Source organism: Halichondria panicea, chromosome 1 (assembly GCF_963675165.1).
Source record: "Halichondria panicea chromosome 1, odHalPani1.1, whole genome shotgun sequence".
Classification (NCBI taxonomy): Eukaryota; Metazoa; Porifera; class Demospongiae; order Suberitida; family Halichondriidae; genus Halichondria; species Halichondria panicea.
Genome location: NC_087377.1, coordinates 15,339,486 through 15,355,792, shown reverse-complemented (window position 1 = coordinate 15,355,792; position 16,307 = coordinate 15,339,486). Strand labels below are relative to the sequence as shown.

The 16,307-nt window shown below is 42.7% G+C and overlaps 1 protein-coding gene across 1 annotated transcript; it reads left to right on the top strand.

The window, feature by feature from the left end:
- The first annotated feature begins 2 nt into the window (after nucleotides 1–2).
- LOC135352062 (coatomer subunit alpha-like) lies at nucleotides 3–16,278 on the top strand. The gene is made up of 37 exons (XM_064551169.1): nucleotides 3–156; nucleotides 230–343; nucleotides 1,376–1,449; nucleotides 1,950–2,030; nucleotides 4,782–4,858; nucleotides 5,134–5,362; nucleotides 5,447–5,546; nucleotides 5,941–6,030; nucleotides 6,333–6,378; nucleotides 6,442–6,524; nucleotides 6,681–6,766; nucleotides 7,173–7,237; nucleotides 7,625–7,779; nucleotides 8,064–8,146; nucleotides 8,704–8,843; nucleotides 9,155–9,240; nucleotides 9,419–9,557; nucleotides 9,941–10,103; nucleotides 10,665–10,742; nucleotides 10,807–10,875; nucleotides 11,176–11,262; nucleotides 11,438–11,540; nucleotides 11,708–11,803; nucleotides 11,948–12,036; nucleotides 12,207–12,327; nucleotides 12,628–12,723; nucleotides 13,047–13,150; nucleotides 13,327–13,473; nucleotides 13,645–13,781; nucleotides 13,874–14,060; nucleotides 14,308–14,385; nucleotides 14,468–14,500; nucleotides 14,646–14,729; nucleotides 15,022–15,099; nucleotides 15,307–15,419; nucleotides 15,609–15,690; nucleotides 16,006–16,278. The coding sequence occupies exons 1-37, from the start codon at nucleotides 117–119 to the stop codon at nucleotides 16,063–16,065; spliced, it is 3,693 nt and encodes a 1,230-aa protein (XP_064407239.1). The 5' UTR covers nucleotides 3–116; the 3' UTR covers nucleotides 16,066–16,278.
- The last annotated feature ends 29 nt before the right edge of the window (nucleotides 16,279–16,307 follow it).

Below are 16,307 nucleotides of genomic sequence, written 5' to 3'. Positions count from 1 at the left end.
TTGTAGTGTTTATGAAATGTATGACGTAATAGTCACGATTGATGCCACGTGGCACATCCTAAAATAATAGCCAACTACTATACTTCTCTGTTTCTACTGGTTTCTAGCTGGGCGAGATGCTCACCAAGTTCGAAACAAAGTCTCACAGAGTCAAAGGTGAAAATCCCCATAGTAGAGACGGGTGACTGAGAGGCCATAACATTAACAATGATTGTGTATTTTTCCTCAGGTCTTGTCTTTCACGGGACACGCCCCTGGATTCTCACCAGTCTCCACAATGGGGTCATTCAACTGTGGGACTATCGCATGTGTACACTCATTGATCGCTACGATGAGCATGATGGTATGCTTGTGACGAATGTTATTCATGTGCTCACGAATGTAATGTACTTTGAGGGGAAGTAGATAGTGAATTTAGACGCACGTACATGAACACAAACAAAATACTGTGATTTTATCATAATTATGAAGTCACTATAAACAACACCCTCTTCGTCTGTAATACAGCCAAGTTAATGGGCGCCCCCCCCCCCCCCCCTTATTTGTGCTGTGTTTGACCTTCGTAAAGTTGTCATAACCATGTCATGCTTCACTGAAATTCAAAGTTTCATACACCATTGGATTCCTTGTTAAAAAGCGCTTCTATCTATATGCTGTAGAGCTGGTAAGCTCCAACCAGCTAAAAGTTAACATTTTCCATGTAGAAGTCCCTAGCATACTTGTCCACCACATAAATGAAGCCATAATTTACCACATAACTTCCGGGGTCGAACTCAACGCAAATAAAGCTTAACATGTTTACGTAGCACGGCATTGTGTGCTTAGTAGTACAGGGATCTGCCCAGGATTTTGTTAGTGGTAGCTTTTGCCCACACTATCAGTTTAGCACAAATTGCTACACTTCATATGACTATAGTACCAGTCAAATTGGTGGTTAAATTGGTCTGGCCGGGTGGCTGGGCTGACCAGTGTGGGCAGAACCCTGGTAGTACATGTATGTACTACCAGGGTTCTGTACACATATACGTATACGTTTAATCTGCTCAGCCCCTTGTGTTGGTTTTCACAGCGGTGGCCAGGTTTCACTTAGCTGTAGTAATTTTGGTATTGAAATACCGTATAGCGCGAAATTTTCGAGGGGCTTAATTTTCGCGGATTTCGTGGGTTAGAATTCTACACGAAAATTAAGTCCACAAAAAGTGTTCTTTAATTAGAATTACCTGCTATCATGCAAAGATTTAAAGGCGTGGCTTCCGGTAAGCAGCCATTCCGCGAACATTGTGCAACGAAATGGTTTTTAGATGCTAATCCACGAAATATAAGTGCCTCGAAAATTTCGCGCTATACGGTAGTATATTTTTCTCTAATTCTGTAGGTCCTGTACGAGGTATTGATTTCCATAGCAACCAGCCGCTGTTTGTGTCAGGAGGAGATGACTACAAAATCAAAGCAAGTGAAAAGATTACGTTCTTAATAAATATTTGTTGTCATGATAATATTATTGATATCTTTCTCAAATAATTATGTAAACCCTCTAAGTTTGTAACGAAATGCTTAATAGGTGAAGCCTGTTTATTAAGGGTCAAGGTGACCATAGACAGGTTTCACTCAAGCAAGTTAGGGTAACAACAGTGACTGTAATGTACACTACAAACACAGGTCCAAACACATGCTATGGAGACTTTGGGGCCCATTAACCTGGCTGTATTATAGAGGGTGGCCTGCTAACACAGGTCCAAACACATGCTATTGAGACTTTGGGGCCCATTAACCTGCTACGTTTTCGAGGGGGAAATATTCGCGGAGGTCTAGCTTGCCCACGAAAATAACAAATATTTTAACCCACGAAAATTACCCGCAATACGGTATTGGTTACATGCACACATTGAGGTTACACTATAAATCAGAATGTGTTTTTTAATAATTATTTCAACCTCGATACACTGTAGGTGTGGAACTACAAGCAGAAGCGATGTCTGTTCACGTTGCTAGGGCACTTGGACTACATACGAACCACCTTCTTTCACAAGGTACTTATTAATGTTTTTGTTTTTTTAAGTTTAGAGCGCATATGAAGGGTCCGACAATATAGTTTATAAATGCAAAGTTAGGCAGGGTGTCATACAGGATTTTGAAGTAGAGGGGGAAATAAGAAAAGTAACTTGCTAAGAAAAAGTTCAACTGTTATTTCGTAGTATGTAAAATTGCCAGCTATGGACCCCAACCTGTACCTGAACGCAAATTTTTAGTTTTAGGGGGGGGGGGTTGGAGCTAGAGGGAGGATATCCCCCTTCCCCCCCTCCCCTGTATGACACCCTGTTAGGTACTTATTAATAGACACAATGATCATTACCCGAGGCGCGTGGGCGGCCACGGGTATAGTAGTCTGTTGGTTTGTTACCCGAGGCGCGTGGGCGGCCATGGGTATAGTAGTGTGTTGGTTTGTTTGTTTGTTTGTCTGTTTGTTTGTCACAGGTATATCTACTCACCTTGGTACCACAGCACTGCGTTTACAGCATGGATAGCCTTCACACAACAATATCTTGCTTTAAGTAGTGGCAGATTTTGATGTTAAAGCTTCTTTGTCGAGCAAAAGCTAAGAAGCTTGAACAAGCTTGTGACTAGGTCTGCTTACCTGGATGTTCTAGCACTGCGTTTACAGCATGAATAGCCTCCACACAACAAGTTAGTACTTTGGATAGTGGCAGCTTTCGGTGTTAAAGCTTTGTTGTCTAATAAAAGCGAGCAAAATGTAGCTTGAACAGAACTTGCACATGCGTTACTTATAACTGAAGTGATCCTGTACCAAGAACGATGGAACAGGGTCACTAAAGTAGAAAGCTGTATATACCAGGAACAATGGAACAGGGTCACTAAAGTAGAAAGCTTGAATTATAGCTCCTGCTGCTTAGCTAACTGGGATCCTATTCCATGCAGGACCTGGAGCCATACTTCTCTGAGACTCCAAGCTTCTTTGCTGTGATCCTAATCCACAGTGCATATATCTATAGTACCACTACATGTACCTGTTCTCAAATTTTCAGCATCCCTCCAGTCTGGTTTAGTTGTATTGCTCCTTAGTTGCTGTGCAAGTCATACGTGATAACAACATCACTGTATGCACTGCATTATAATCATGTCACCAGCTAGCCGAGGGTTTGCACTTTAGTGCTCTAGTTTGTTTGTTTGTTTGTTTGTTTGTCTGTTTGTCACGAGTATATCTACTCACCTGGATGCCACAGCACTGCGTTTACAGCATGGATAGCCTTCACACAACAATATCTTGGTTTAAATAGTGACAGATTGTGATGTTAAAGCTTCTTTGTCGAGCAAAAGCTAAGAAGCTTGAACAAGCTTGTGACTGGGTCTGCTTACCTGGATGCTCTAGCACTGCGTTTACAGCATGGGTAGCCTCCACATAACAAGTCAGTACTTCTAATAGTGGCAGCTTTCGGTGTTAAAGCTTCTTTGTCTAATAAAAGCGAGCAAAATGTAGCTTGAACAGAACTTGCACATGCGTTACTTATAACTGAAGTGATCCTGTACCAGGTCCAGAAACAATGGAACAGGGTCACTAAAGTAGAAAGCTGTATATACCAGGAACAATGGAACAGGGTCACTAAAGTAGAAAGCTTGCTTTAGCTGACTGGGATCCATGCAGGACCTGGAGCCATACTTCTCTGAGACTCCAGGCTTCTTTGCTGTGATCCTAATCCACAGTGCATATTATCTATAGTACTACTTGTTCTCAAATGTTTCAGCATGCCTCCAGTCTGGTTTAGTTTTATTGCTCCTGAGTTGCTGTGCAAGTCATGTGCATGATGATGATAACAACATCACTATATGCACTGCATTATATCAGTCTTTTGGTTTCATGTCACCAGCCGAGGGTTTGCACTTTAGTGCTCTAGTTTGTTTGTTTGTTTGTTTGTCTGTTTGTCACGAGTATATCTACTCACCTGGATGCCATAGCGCTGCGTTTGCAGCATAGGTAGCCTTCACATAACAATATCTTGGTTTAAATAGTGGCAGATTTTGATGTTAAAGCTTCTTTGTCGAGCAAAAGCTAAGAAGCTTAAATAAGCTTGTGACTAGGTCTGCTTACCTGGATGTTCTAGCACTGCGTTTACAGCATGAGTAGCCTCCACACAACAAGTTAGTACTTTTGATAGTGGCAGCTTTCGGTGTTAAAGCTTCTTTGTCTAATAAAAGCGAGCAAAATGTAGCTTGAACATAACTTGCACATGCGTTACTTATAACTGAAGTGATCCTGTACCAAGAACGATGGAACAGGGTCACTAAAGTAGAAAGCTGTATTATACCAGGAACAATGGAACAGGGTCACTAAAGTAGAAGCTTAAATTATAGCTCCTGCTGCTGACTGGGATCCTACTCCATGCAGAGCCTGGAGCCATACTTCTCTGAGACTCCAGGCTTCTTTACTGTGATCCTAATCCACAGTGCATATATCTATAGTACCACTACCTGTTCTCAAATGTTTCAGCATGCCTCCAGTCTGGTTTAGTTTTATTGCTCCTGAGTTACTGTGTAAGTCATACATGATAACAACATCACTATAATTATGCACTGCATTATATTTTTAGTTTCTTTATAATCATGTCACCAGCCGAGGGTTTGCACTTTAGTGCTCTAGTTGTAGTCAGTTGACTGGTAGGCATAACAACACTTCTGCTAACCTGGCCTCTAGAATGCTTGTTGTGTAATCAGTTTACAATCCACGAAACCTTATCAGTTCATACAAGTTATCGTTCCATTCTCAGGAGTATCCGTGGGTTGTGAGCTGCTCTGATGATCAAACCATTCGTATCTGGAACTGGCAGTCGCGGACATGCATCAGGTAACAGTCGCTGGGAGCAAGTATGCTAGTGCTTATTGGTGGAAATTGACACTACATTCTCCTGTAATGGTTGCTGATTTGTAAGGGCCAAATTTGTAGACACAGTATTTGTAGTTACTGGGTTTCGTATGAGGTCAACAAAATGTTGTTTTATTACATTTATAAAAAAAATCACAGGGATGTAGTACATACACACACACGCACACACCCCCATCCACACACACACACACACACACACACACCCCACCCCCATCCACACACACTCACACACACAGTGTTCTGACAGGCCACAACCACTACGTTATGTGTGCCCAGTTCCACCCAACAGAGGACTTAGTCGCATCAGCCAGCCTCGATCAAACTGTCCGAGTGTGGGATATATCTGGACTCAGGAAGAAGACAGTGGCTCCAGGTAGCAGCGGCCCTGTAGATACATTCCGGAATCCTGGTTCTGGAACGGAACTGTTTGGAACATCTGATGTCATTGTCAAACATGTGTTGGAGGTTGGTGTGGTTACCCTTGTCAGTGTGAATGTTGCTGTACATGAATAATTATTTATATTGTTGTACATGTGCCTTGCTGTGTAGGGCCATGACCGTGGTGTTAACTGGGTGTCCTTCCACTCCTCACTGCCTCTCATTATATCAGCTGCTGACGACCGTCAGATCAAGATGTGGAGGATGAATGGTGTGTGTGTGTGTGTGTGTGTGTGTGTGTGTGTGTGTGTGTGTGTGTGTGTGTGTGTGTGTGTGTGTGTGTGTGTGTGTGTGTGTGTGTGTGTGTGTGTGTGTGTGTGTGTGTGTGTGTGTGTGTGTGTGTGTGTGTGTGTGTGTGTGTGTGTGTGTGTGTGTGTGTGTGTGTGTGTGTGTGTGTGTGTGTGTGTGTGTGTGTGTGTGTGTGTGTGTGTGTGTGTGTGTGTGTGTGTGTGTGTGTGTGTGTGTGTGTGTGTGTGTGTGTGTGTGTGTGGGTGGGTGGGTGTGGGTGGGTGGGTGTGTGGGTGGGTATGGGTGTTCAACACAGTTCTATAACCAACTGCATGTAGAGATGTGCTTTACACGTTGCATGTACATGTATTCTATAGATGCCAAAGCTTGGGAGGTGGACACGTGCAGGGGCCATTACAACAATGTCTGCAGCACCCTCTTCCATCCTCGACAAGACCTTATACTCAGTAAGTGTTTTCCGTGAGGGTGTGTGTGTGTGGGCGGATGGTGTGTGTGTGTGGGCGGATGGTGTGTGTGTGTGTACTTTAGTCTTGGTCAGTGTGATAGAGACAGATTTCGCTTCCCAGTCCTTAAATTGCTTCAATGATCAATCATTAAACTTCAGAACAGCATAACTTTAAGTTTCATGCAGGCAGTTTTCCTCTGGCCATGTTTCGTTTTCGTTCAAAAAGTTTAGAAATGTCACTAGCCCTACATTTAGCTCACATGTTTTGAATATGTTTCCCATGCACTTCCTCATATTGATCAGGTGTGTCAGAGGACCGCAGCATTCGAGTCTGGGATATGTCCAAGAGGTGAACACATAGAATCCTACACGTATGTGATCATCCTCTTATCGTGTGTTGCCTCCATTCCAGATCTTGTATTCAGACATTTCGTCGTGAGTCTGATCGCTTCTGGGTAATAGCTGCTCATCCAACACTCAACGTTTTTGCCGCTGGTAAGTAAAATAATTTGTTTTGAAATAGAATATGTACTACAATAATGTGCGTATCTATTCAACAACAAAGCTGTAACATCAAAATCTTCCACAATTAAAACTAATAACTTGTTGTGTGGAGGCTGTAAAGACATATCAGTGATGTGATTGCTTCAGGTCATGACAACGGCATGTTGGTGTTTAAACTTGAGAGGGAGAGACCAGCTTACACTGTGCACCAGAACATCCTCTACTATGTCAAGGTATGCACGGCTACAGAGGCAAATCACACGAGAACAAACTTTCTTATAGTATAGACAAATCAAATCGACTTTCTTAAGTATGTTCAATTAACTCATGGAATATTCAGGATCCCAAACCATGTTACATGTACATGCATGCACGTAGTACTAACTTGTACATGTACAAATTACGTATCTCTCGTGAAGTTAGTACACTGTACATCTCAATAAACAATTGATCTCCAGAGGCTCCTAAAGTGCCTGGGCATGTATTTACTGACCTGTGATCATGTTACTATAACTGTAACAGTCACGTACGTATGCTTCCGGTACTAGTCCCTACCTTACACCATATTAGAGAGGTATTTGATGTTTATCCTTGATCGTTAATTGTTCTCATGTACGTTAAATTGATGTTTACATTTAGGATCGATTTCTGCGTCGCTATGAGATTGGTACCTCTAAGGACGCCCCTGTCATGGCCATACGTAGGTACGTTATAGTATAATATTATTTTACAACAACAAACAAAGGAGCATTTCTGACTGTAGCATATCAATTTGTCTACGTCATGGTCATGTACGTGTTTTTAAAAACCAAAGGTCAATGGACTTATACAGACACCTACTGTACATGCACACCAGCAAGAGTAGATAACTCTTGGCACCAGTTATGCATGGGCGCATGCACTCAATCGTAACAGTGTTCTGGGGATTACGGTAATCCTTATAATCTACAGAGAGTTTTATACCAACACATTTCCATTGAATCCACCCACGCCGAACATTATGACAATTAGTTCTTATAGGAGTGGAGCCCCTACAGAGAGTTTTACTAACAAATGTTCCTGTGATTACCCCCCCCCAACCCCCCCTATAGGAGTGGAGCCCCCCAGTTCCGGTCCTCTCCCCACATCCTGTCCTACAACCCGGCGGAGAGTGCTGTCCTCGTCTGCTCAAACACCACCAACGCTGAGAACGCTTACTACGAGATCTTCCCTGTGCCCAGGAACACTGACCCCTCCAATCCAGAGTGTGAGTACATGTACAGCAGTGGACCAAGTGGTGGCTGTTTTTCAATTACAATACACTCTGATCTTGCTACCAGCTAGAATTTCGTCATTAATTAACTCCTTCTTTGTCTTTCTTGCCTCCATTCAAGAAATAGTAGCCATGCTGAGCTTAACCGCCGTGTGTACGTTGTACCTCTCCTCTGAGTAGAGACTGTCTTATTAGCTTTGCCCTATTATTTTGTTGTCTTCCCTATAATTATGCTCTACATAAAAATAAAAAAAATTCTTCACGTTGATTCATTGCAGTCACTGAGGGTAAGAGGTCACCAGGGCTGACTGCAGTATGGTTGGCCAGAAACAGATTTGCCATTCTTGACAAGAGCCATCAGGTAATAACCATGGCATGCATCCATATGCTAATCCTAGTGTACACTGTATGTAGCGTACGTACATGTACATTGTTCAGTGAAGCATGTCTTGTTGTGGTCACCCTGTAAGGTGTAGATGTGTCTTTTCATAAAAAAAAATTGGAAAATGTTCATCCATATAACCGTATGTACGTTTCCACAGTGCTTATACAAACTTATTACTTAACTGCCGCGTGTACGTCCTCTGATGTTGATCTGTTAAACTGTTAAACTTCAAAGAATTCCAGAGCTCGGTGTTGTCACAACCACCGCCATTAGACCATTAGACACTTGCTGATCTGATTATCCTCACAGACAAGCTAGCTACTGTTGTTGAAAATAGACCCCCCTCAAGTGCAGTCAGCACATTATTATGCAACCAATTTAAAAATGTTCATGAGTTTAAATATTACTGTTTAAGGTAATTGACATATTTTTTGCCTTGTAACTGCACCAATAATTGTTACTGTTGTGTTTTAAGATTTCTCTCCCGATCATAAATATTATCAATATGCACACACACACACACACACACACAGCTGGTTATCAAGAACCTTCGTAACGAGGTGACCAAGAAGGTCCAGTGTCCACCATGTGACAGAATCTTCTACGCTGGGACAGGCCACCTCCTCCTCAAGGACGCTGAGTCTGTCACTCTCTTTGATGTGCAGCAGAGAAGGTGCATGCGTGAGATTATCTCATACAATTGCTTATAAAGCTCATTTCTTTATACATGTACTATTTGGATTGTACTCCATATACATGTACATGTCTTGTAGAGTACAGTACAAAATTATCATACTATTTTGGGGGGAGCATCGAACCTGCTTGTAGCAGTTTCGCCATAAAAAAAGGCGAAGACCTATAGTATGTACTGGTTACTGTTAACAGCTTTTTTCTATTCAATATTCATTGCAAATGACTATAATAGCAAGTACTCTATAGGATGTACAGGTATCTACTGTATTATGTTACTGTGTGTGTGTGTAGGTCTCTGAACACTGTGAAGATATCCAAGGTCAAATACGTCGTCTGGTCAGATGACATGTCACATGTTGCACTCCTCGGCAGAAACAGTACGTCATAAATTGAAAGCTGTTTTCTACATTGTATGTCTTTTGCTTCTATCTTGGCTAGCCATACTTCATACTTACTACCAACTATTATTTATCGTGTCTGAGGTTGATATGCATACCTGTACATGTAGCTATAATTTACTGTACACACCCTCACACAACACACACACCTCCACAGCCCTGGCGGTGTGCAATCGTAAACTGGTGGCCCAGTGCACTGTGAACGAGAACATGAGAGTCAAGAGTGCCGGCTGGGACGAGAACGGAGTCCTCATTTACACTACTAGTAACCACATCAAATACGCCCTCAGCAACGGGTAAGCCCCTCTAAATAATACGAGTCGAATATTAGTCATCAATGTATAGCGATCACCCTTGGGTAACTAAAACTAACGGTGACTGCAATACAGATGGAGATGGCCTAGCTAACACTGGTTGGAACATGTGCTGCATGTACATGTATGTACTGTATAGAGACTTTGGGCCTATTGACTGTATTATAGAGGATGACCTGCGTATAGAGTGTCTACAATAGTCTCACTGCACCTCTGTAATAAATTTTTATGATAGCTGGAAGTGAGCTCTTTTAAATTTGTGTGTTTTGGGGAGCACCCTTGAGAGGCCTAGCTGCCTATTGTGCTACCCTTTCCCTTGCTGGATAAATAATTATTCATCAAAATCCCCCCCCCCCCTCCTCCAGTGACCATGGTATCATTCGTACCCTGGACCTACCTATCTACATCACGGCAGTCAAGGGGAGCAAGGTGTACTGTCTGGACAGAGAGTGCAAGACCAGGGTGCTCTCCATTGACCCCACTGAGTACAAGTTCAAACTTGCCCTCATTAATAGGAAATACGATGAGGTACATGTATGCAGCATTATTATTGTTTGTCTAAGGTATAATAATTTTATGAGTACTAATTGAAATACCGTATTACTAAAATGTTTTGCGAGCATCACACATATGCGAACTTTGCAAGGGTTGATAAATTTGCAACAATAAAATCGCAAAACCTAAATAAGTACTACACACGATCCTTGCCAGAACGGGAGATCGCAAATGATCGATTTTTCTGCTGATTTGGCCCATTTGCAAAGGCTTTTCACCTGCAAAATATTATAGTAATACGGTGTTGACGTTGAATGCATATCTCGTACTGTGTGACCGCATGTGTTACATGTGTGTAGATGGAACCGTGTTAATTAACTGTCACCATGATAAAGTTTCAAAAGGTGTGAATGTTGTGCGTGCCAATTACCTTTCTATGGGTTGCTAGATTCCATACTTGACATTTCAAGGCTCACACACACACACGCACACATCACACGCACACACACACAAACACACATCACATTACACGCACACACACACACACCACACACACCCACACACACACACACACACACACACACACACACACAGGTGTTGCACATGGTGCGTACAGCCAAGTTGGTCGGTCAGTCCATTATCGCCTACCTACAACAGAAAGGCTATCCCGAGGTCAGTGAACATGTACCACAATAAAGTAATGTCATGGTGTGAACTTTTTATTCGTACCTTATAGGTGGCCCTCCACTTTGTCAAGGATGAGAGGACACGATTTTCTCTGGCTCTTGAGTGTGGGAACATTGAGGTACACGCCCCCTTCACAGTCTTGTGCTTGCACTGCTCATTTGTATTTTACAGCGTGCAAAAGTCGACCATGATTGTATCTATAAAATCTCACGTACCTGTACTATTTAAACTCATGACAGTGTGAGCACTGTTTGAAAGCTTGAATGTGTGCCTTGTATACATGTTATGTAATTATGTGTACAAAACTCAGTTGGTTTTCACTGTATGTATGCTACATGTAGCTCATGTGATATGGGTAAAACTCACTGCTTGTTGGTATTCTTGTCTAACCTGACCTCTGTACTGTACGCACGTGTAGATTGCTCTGGAGGCTGCCAAGACCCTCGATGACAAGGTGTGCTGGGACAGACTGGCCTCGGCCGCACTCGCTCAGGGAAACCATCAGGTGAGCACTTATACTAGTAATTTTTTACCTCTCATAAATGTATAGTGCATGGTTTCTGTTTTTCAGGTATCATTCATGTCAATGAAAGTTATTTGTTAGTAATTTTCGTACACACACACACACACACATGGCACCCTCGACACACACACACACACCCACCCACACACACATGCAGGTGGTTGAAATGGCGTACCAACGTACCAAGAACTTCGATCGTCTCTCCTTTCTGTACGTCATCACTGGGAACATGGATAAACTCAGGAAAATGACTAAAATTGGTGAGTCAATGTAACATCATGCATGTGCACTACAGGACAGCTTTACTGTACATTTAATACGACAGTGCTGCATTTTTTACTATCAATGTACTAGAATTATTGTAAGACCCTGGATACCTGTTATTACTCATTAACCTTTGATTCAACTCCCTTATTTTCAAATGCAGCTGAGATCCGCAAAGACGTGAGCAGTCAGTACCAGAACGCACTCTTTACTGGGGACGTCAAGGAAAGGGTCAAAGTACTCCGTGCTGTGGGTCAAGGTACAATCTCTATGAACTCTCAATAAGCCTTATTACGTACCTCAATCGATTAAATTTCTGATTTTTATACATGTACATGTAACGTATGTGACCTTAGCTGTTTCTATGACAACAACCGTTAACGCCCACACCACACCCTCACAGAGTCACTTGCCTATCTGACAGCTGCCACTCACGGACTCACTGAAGAGAGCGAGGCTCTGGCAGAATCTCTCAACTCTCATCTCGACAAGGTGAACAATATACAAATGTACATGCATGTGCACATACACTGCATGTGCATGCCCACACTTGGTTGGTAAGTACTGTAACCACCTCTAGGAAAAATTAATGATTCACACATTTGAATTTTGTGGGCTAGTGGCGTAAATAATAATTTGTTATCGTACAAAATTTCCCTCAGCTCCCCGAGGTCCACCCCAGTGCCAAGCTACTCCGCCCCATCCCGCCCATCAGTCAGACAGAGTCCAACTGGCCACTCCTCAACGTGTCAAAGGGATTCTTTGAAGGAATGACTGGAAAAGGTCACCTTTAGAATCCTAATAACAGTGTATGCCTTGTTACAATTAATGTACATCTTACCAGGGTTTCATCTAGGATTAAAGGTTTGGGCGCATGTAAGCACGCCGCAAAATGTTTGGCCACTCCCATATTTGTTGACCACACCCCCTATTACATGCTAGTGCATCACAGTAGATCTAGTTACATCACAGACAGTAATAATGTGATAATGTCAAACATTTGGGGGGAAGGTTCAGCCCTGCCCCCCACTAGATGAAACCCTGCTTACCATGCTTACCAAACATTTCCCATCGTTGGTACAGGTCCTAGTGGTGCTGGTGTCATGGCAACCATTGACCCATTGGATCAGCCCGAGGATGGTGGATGGGGAGACGATGATGAACTGATTATCAATGAAGGCAAGTTCATTGAACCCTATAGACATTGAAGTACATGTACCTACAGTTACTTGTACGCTTTTTTAATATTGTATCGTACATCCTTAGCAACATCAAGGAATGTTAATTGTAAGTGTTACCTGCCGTGATGAAATTCATGAAATTCATATAGTTTATTACAGACTATAATTATGTACAGGTGTACGTACATACTGCATGCAATTGATGTATATTTTCCGACTATTTGAATATTATGTAGCTAGCCTCAGTAGTAGTGTACAAATCATGTACCCTCCCCCCCCCCCCACACACACACACACACACACACACACACACACACACAGATGGAGAGATAGTGACGGATGTGGGTGGTGAGGACATGATGGAGGGAGAGGAGGGAGGAGGTTGGGACGTTGATGACGACGAACTGGAACTACCACCCGACCTCGTTAGTCTCTTGTCAATCAATATAATATTGTATAATTATTTGTGTAATTACTATCTCAATCAAATAGCAAATGTTTTTTCTACATGCGTGCAGTTGTTGGTCATTCATTCCGTATAATTATATTTAAATGTAGCTTTTGAGCATGTCACTATGTAATAATGATTGTGTTACCATAGGAACCAGACCTTGGTGCCGGTGGTATAGGAGACGAGGGCTACTACGTCCCACCCACTAAGGGCACTAGTCCTGCCCAGGTGTGGGTCAATAACTCCCAGTTGCCCGGGGATCATGTGAGGGCCGGGTCATACGAGACGGCCATGAGGGTGAGTGGGCGTGTACTCCACGGTAATGATGATATCTTCTAGCGAACTATAAGTATAGATGAAGCGTTATATTCGATGACCTTTTACACACTGTTATAGTGTATACATAATTATAGGCTCTATTTTTAATCCCTTTTCCATCTCACATTCTGTGTCCCTCTCTGTATATAGTTGCTGAATGACCAGCTTGCAGTGGTGAACTTTGAACCCTTCAAAGCGCTCTTCATGAGTGCATACAGTCAGAGTCGTACGGCCATCACGGGAATTCCCCTAAACCCTCCACTATACGGCTTCCCTCACAGGAACTGGTGAGCTGCCCACTCATCAATCTTATACACCTATAGACATACATGTAATTATACGCTTTATATTTTTCCATTGTGTACTACCACTCCCTCAGGCAAGAGGCGGGTGCGAGGGGTGGTCTACCTGCTGTGGCTCTCACACTCGAGCAGCTGGTGCGACGACTCCAGGGTGCTTATCAGTCAACCACGTCAGGTAAATTCTCCGAGGGTGTGGACAAGTTTCGCTCCATTCTATTGAGTGTGCCACTGCTGGCCCTGGACTCTAAGAGCGAGATTACCGAGGTGTGTGGGTGTGGTCAATAGATTATGACAGTCTTCGTTAGTGCCTTTTTACACTGTAGTTTCTAAAGTTAGCACTTACAGTAGAGATATCTTCTGTGGTGTGGTGATGTTACTAGCATGTTCTGTTAGAATTACTCTATTTCAAGGACCTTCGTGTTGAAAATTGAGATTGACGTTTGAAAAGACATAGCCATCACTCGAACAGTTATGGGCATGCATATATCCGTAGTATTTCCCTCTCCTGTAGGCTCAGCAGCTGCTGAAAATCTGCCGTGAGTACATCCTGGGGCTCTCCATGGAGATACAGCGCAAGGAACTACCTAAGGTGAGGGAGCTAGGGGACACTCTGTCGCTAGCGTGTAAATTAACTAGTTAATTCAATGAGCACTTCGTTTTTTTGTACACAGAGAAACCTTGAACAGCAGAAGAGGCTTTGTGAGGTAAGTACTATAGTTGGTTGATAAAATATCGCACAGTACTGTATGATCATTAAGAAGGTTTTGATTGATTGTACATGTACATGGTATGAATTCCTGCTGGTCTAACTCGTGTTTGCCCCCCCCCCCCCCCCTCGCTCCTCTTCAGATGGCAGCCTACTTCACCCACAGTGCTCTGCAGCCAGTCCACCTCGTCCTTACACTACGCACTGCTCTCAACCTCTTCTATAAGGTGAGCCTGGAAAACTCAAACCTAATGGCAAATTATTTTTATGTGATACATACATGTACAGTACTTGTATTACAAACCAGCGTCATGCTGTCTATAGTGACTAAAATAATGTAACGGCTGAATTTCAATCTACATGTATGTGCATGCATGTAGATTTGGTGAATGTGCATGCAAGCACTTGTATTACAAAACCAGTTTTAGTACTGCATGCTCTTCAAGGACTTGGTTCCATTTTTATATGTGCTCTGTTGGCATTCCAGATGTATTGTGTTAACTTCCTTATTTTTTTCAGATGAAGAACTTCAAGACAGCTGCCTCATTCGCCCGTAGGCTATTGGAACTGGGCCCAAAACAAGACGTGGCTGTCCAGGTGCCTTATATGGCTACACATTAATTCACATACATTTCTACTTTGCTTAACCACGTAGTGTACACGTGTGTACACGTTACAAAAATGTTGTGTCTTCTATCATGTGCCCCCCCCCCCCCCACACACACACACACGATCCCCTAAACATACCCACACACACACAAACGACCCCCTAAACATACCCCTCCCCCCACACACACACCACAGACTCGTAAGATCCTCCAGGCGTGTGATAAGAACCCGACCGATGCACACAAGCTTCTCTATGACCAGCACAACCCGTTCTCAGTTTGTGGGGCCACCTACAAACCAATATACAGGTAAAAATCAATGTGTACAATGTATAATAGACTAAAAGTAGATACATGTACGGCACTTGGACGTGCATTGTAATTATACATCAAGCTGGATCTTGACATTTTATCATGCACTCTACAATTTGGCATGCTGTTGTAGAAATAAATGTTTACTACTACTGTGTTCTTGAATGGCTTGTGTTGTGTGTACAGGGGAAAACCGCAAGAGAAGTGTCCTTTCTGTGAGGCGTGCTACATGCCGGAGAGCAAGGGGGCGGTGTGTAACGTGTGCCAGGTGAGTGGTGTGGGTGTGTGTGTGTGCAGTGACTGGTTTAAAGAGGTGTGGTTTTTCAACATGTCTGTAAGAAGTAGTTATTTGCAAACAGTGGTGTTTTGTGTTTGTGTACATAATAATGGTATGGATTCGTCATTCCGTACACTAAGTCCCAATACTACTAGTCCACATGCATGTACATGTACATGTATAGCCATGCAGTGTGTGTTAATTACATGTACATGTACCAACCCATAATCATAACATTATAAGCCATGTGCTACATGTAATGCTGTCTTAATTGCACATGTCCCATGCATTCACCCATGCCCCCAGGTGTCGGAGGTGGGTAGAGAGAGCATTGGCCTACGTGTCAGCCCCCTGCAGTTCCGCTAGACCCCCCATATAGAGGCTAATTGAACAGAACTACATGTTGAACTTATCATTTATAGTAGAAAGTACATTTTTGCTTACGATCAAACTGAATTATACATACTGTGCTTTAGTGCCTTTCGTCTTAATTTACACTTGAAATTATTACCATTAATTTATATGCTTTGTGCTCAGATTTTGAAATTCTATTATGGTACAATTTATTGCATTCCTGAATTTAGCTCAAAGTGAACTGCTACAGCTAG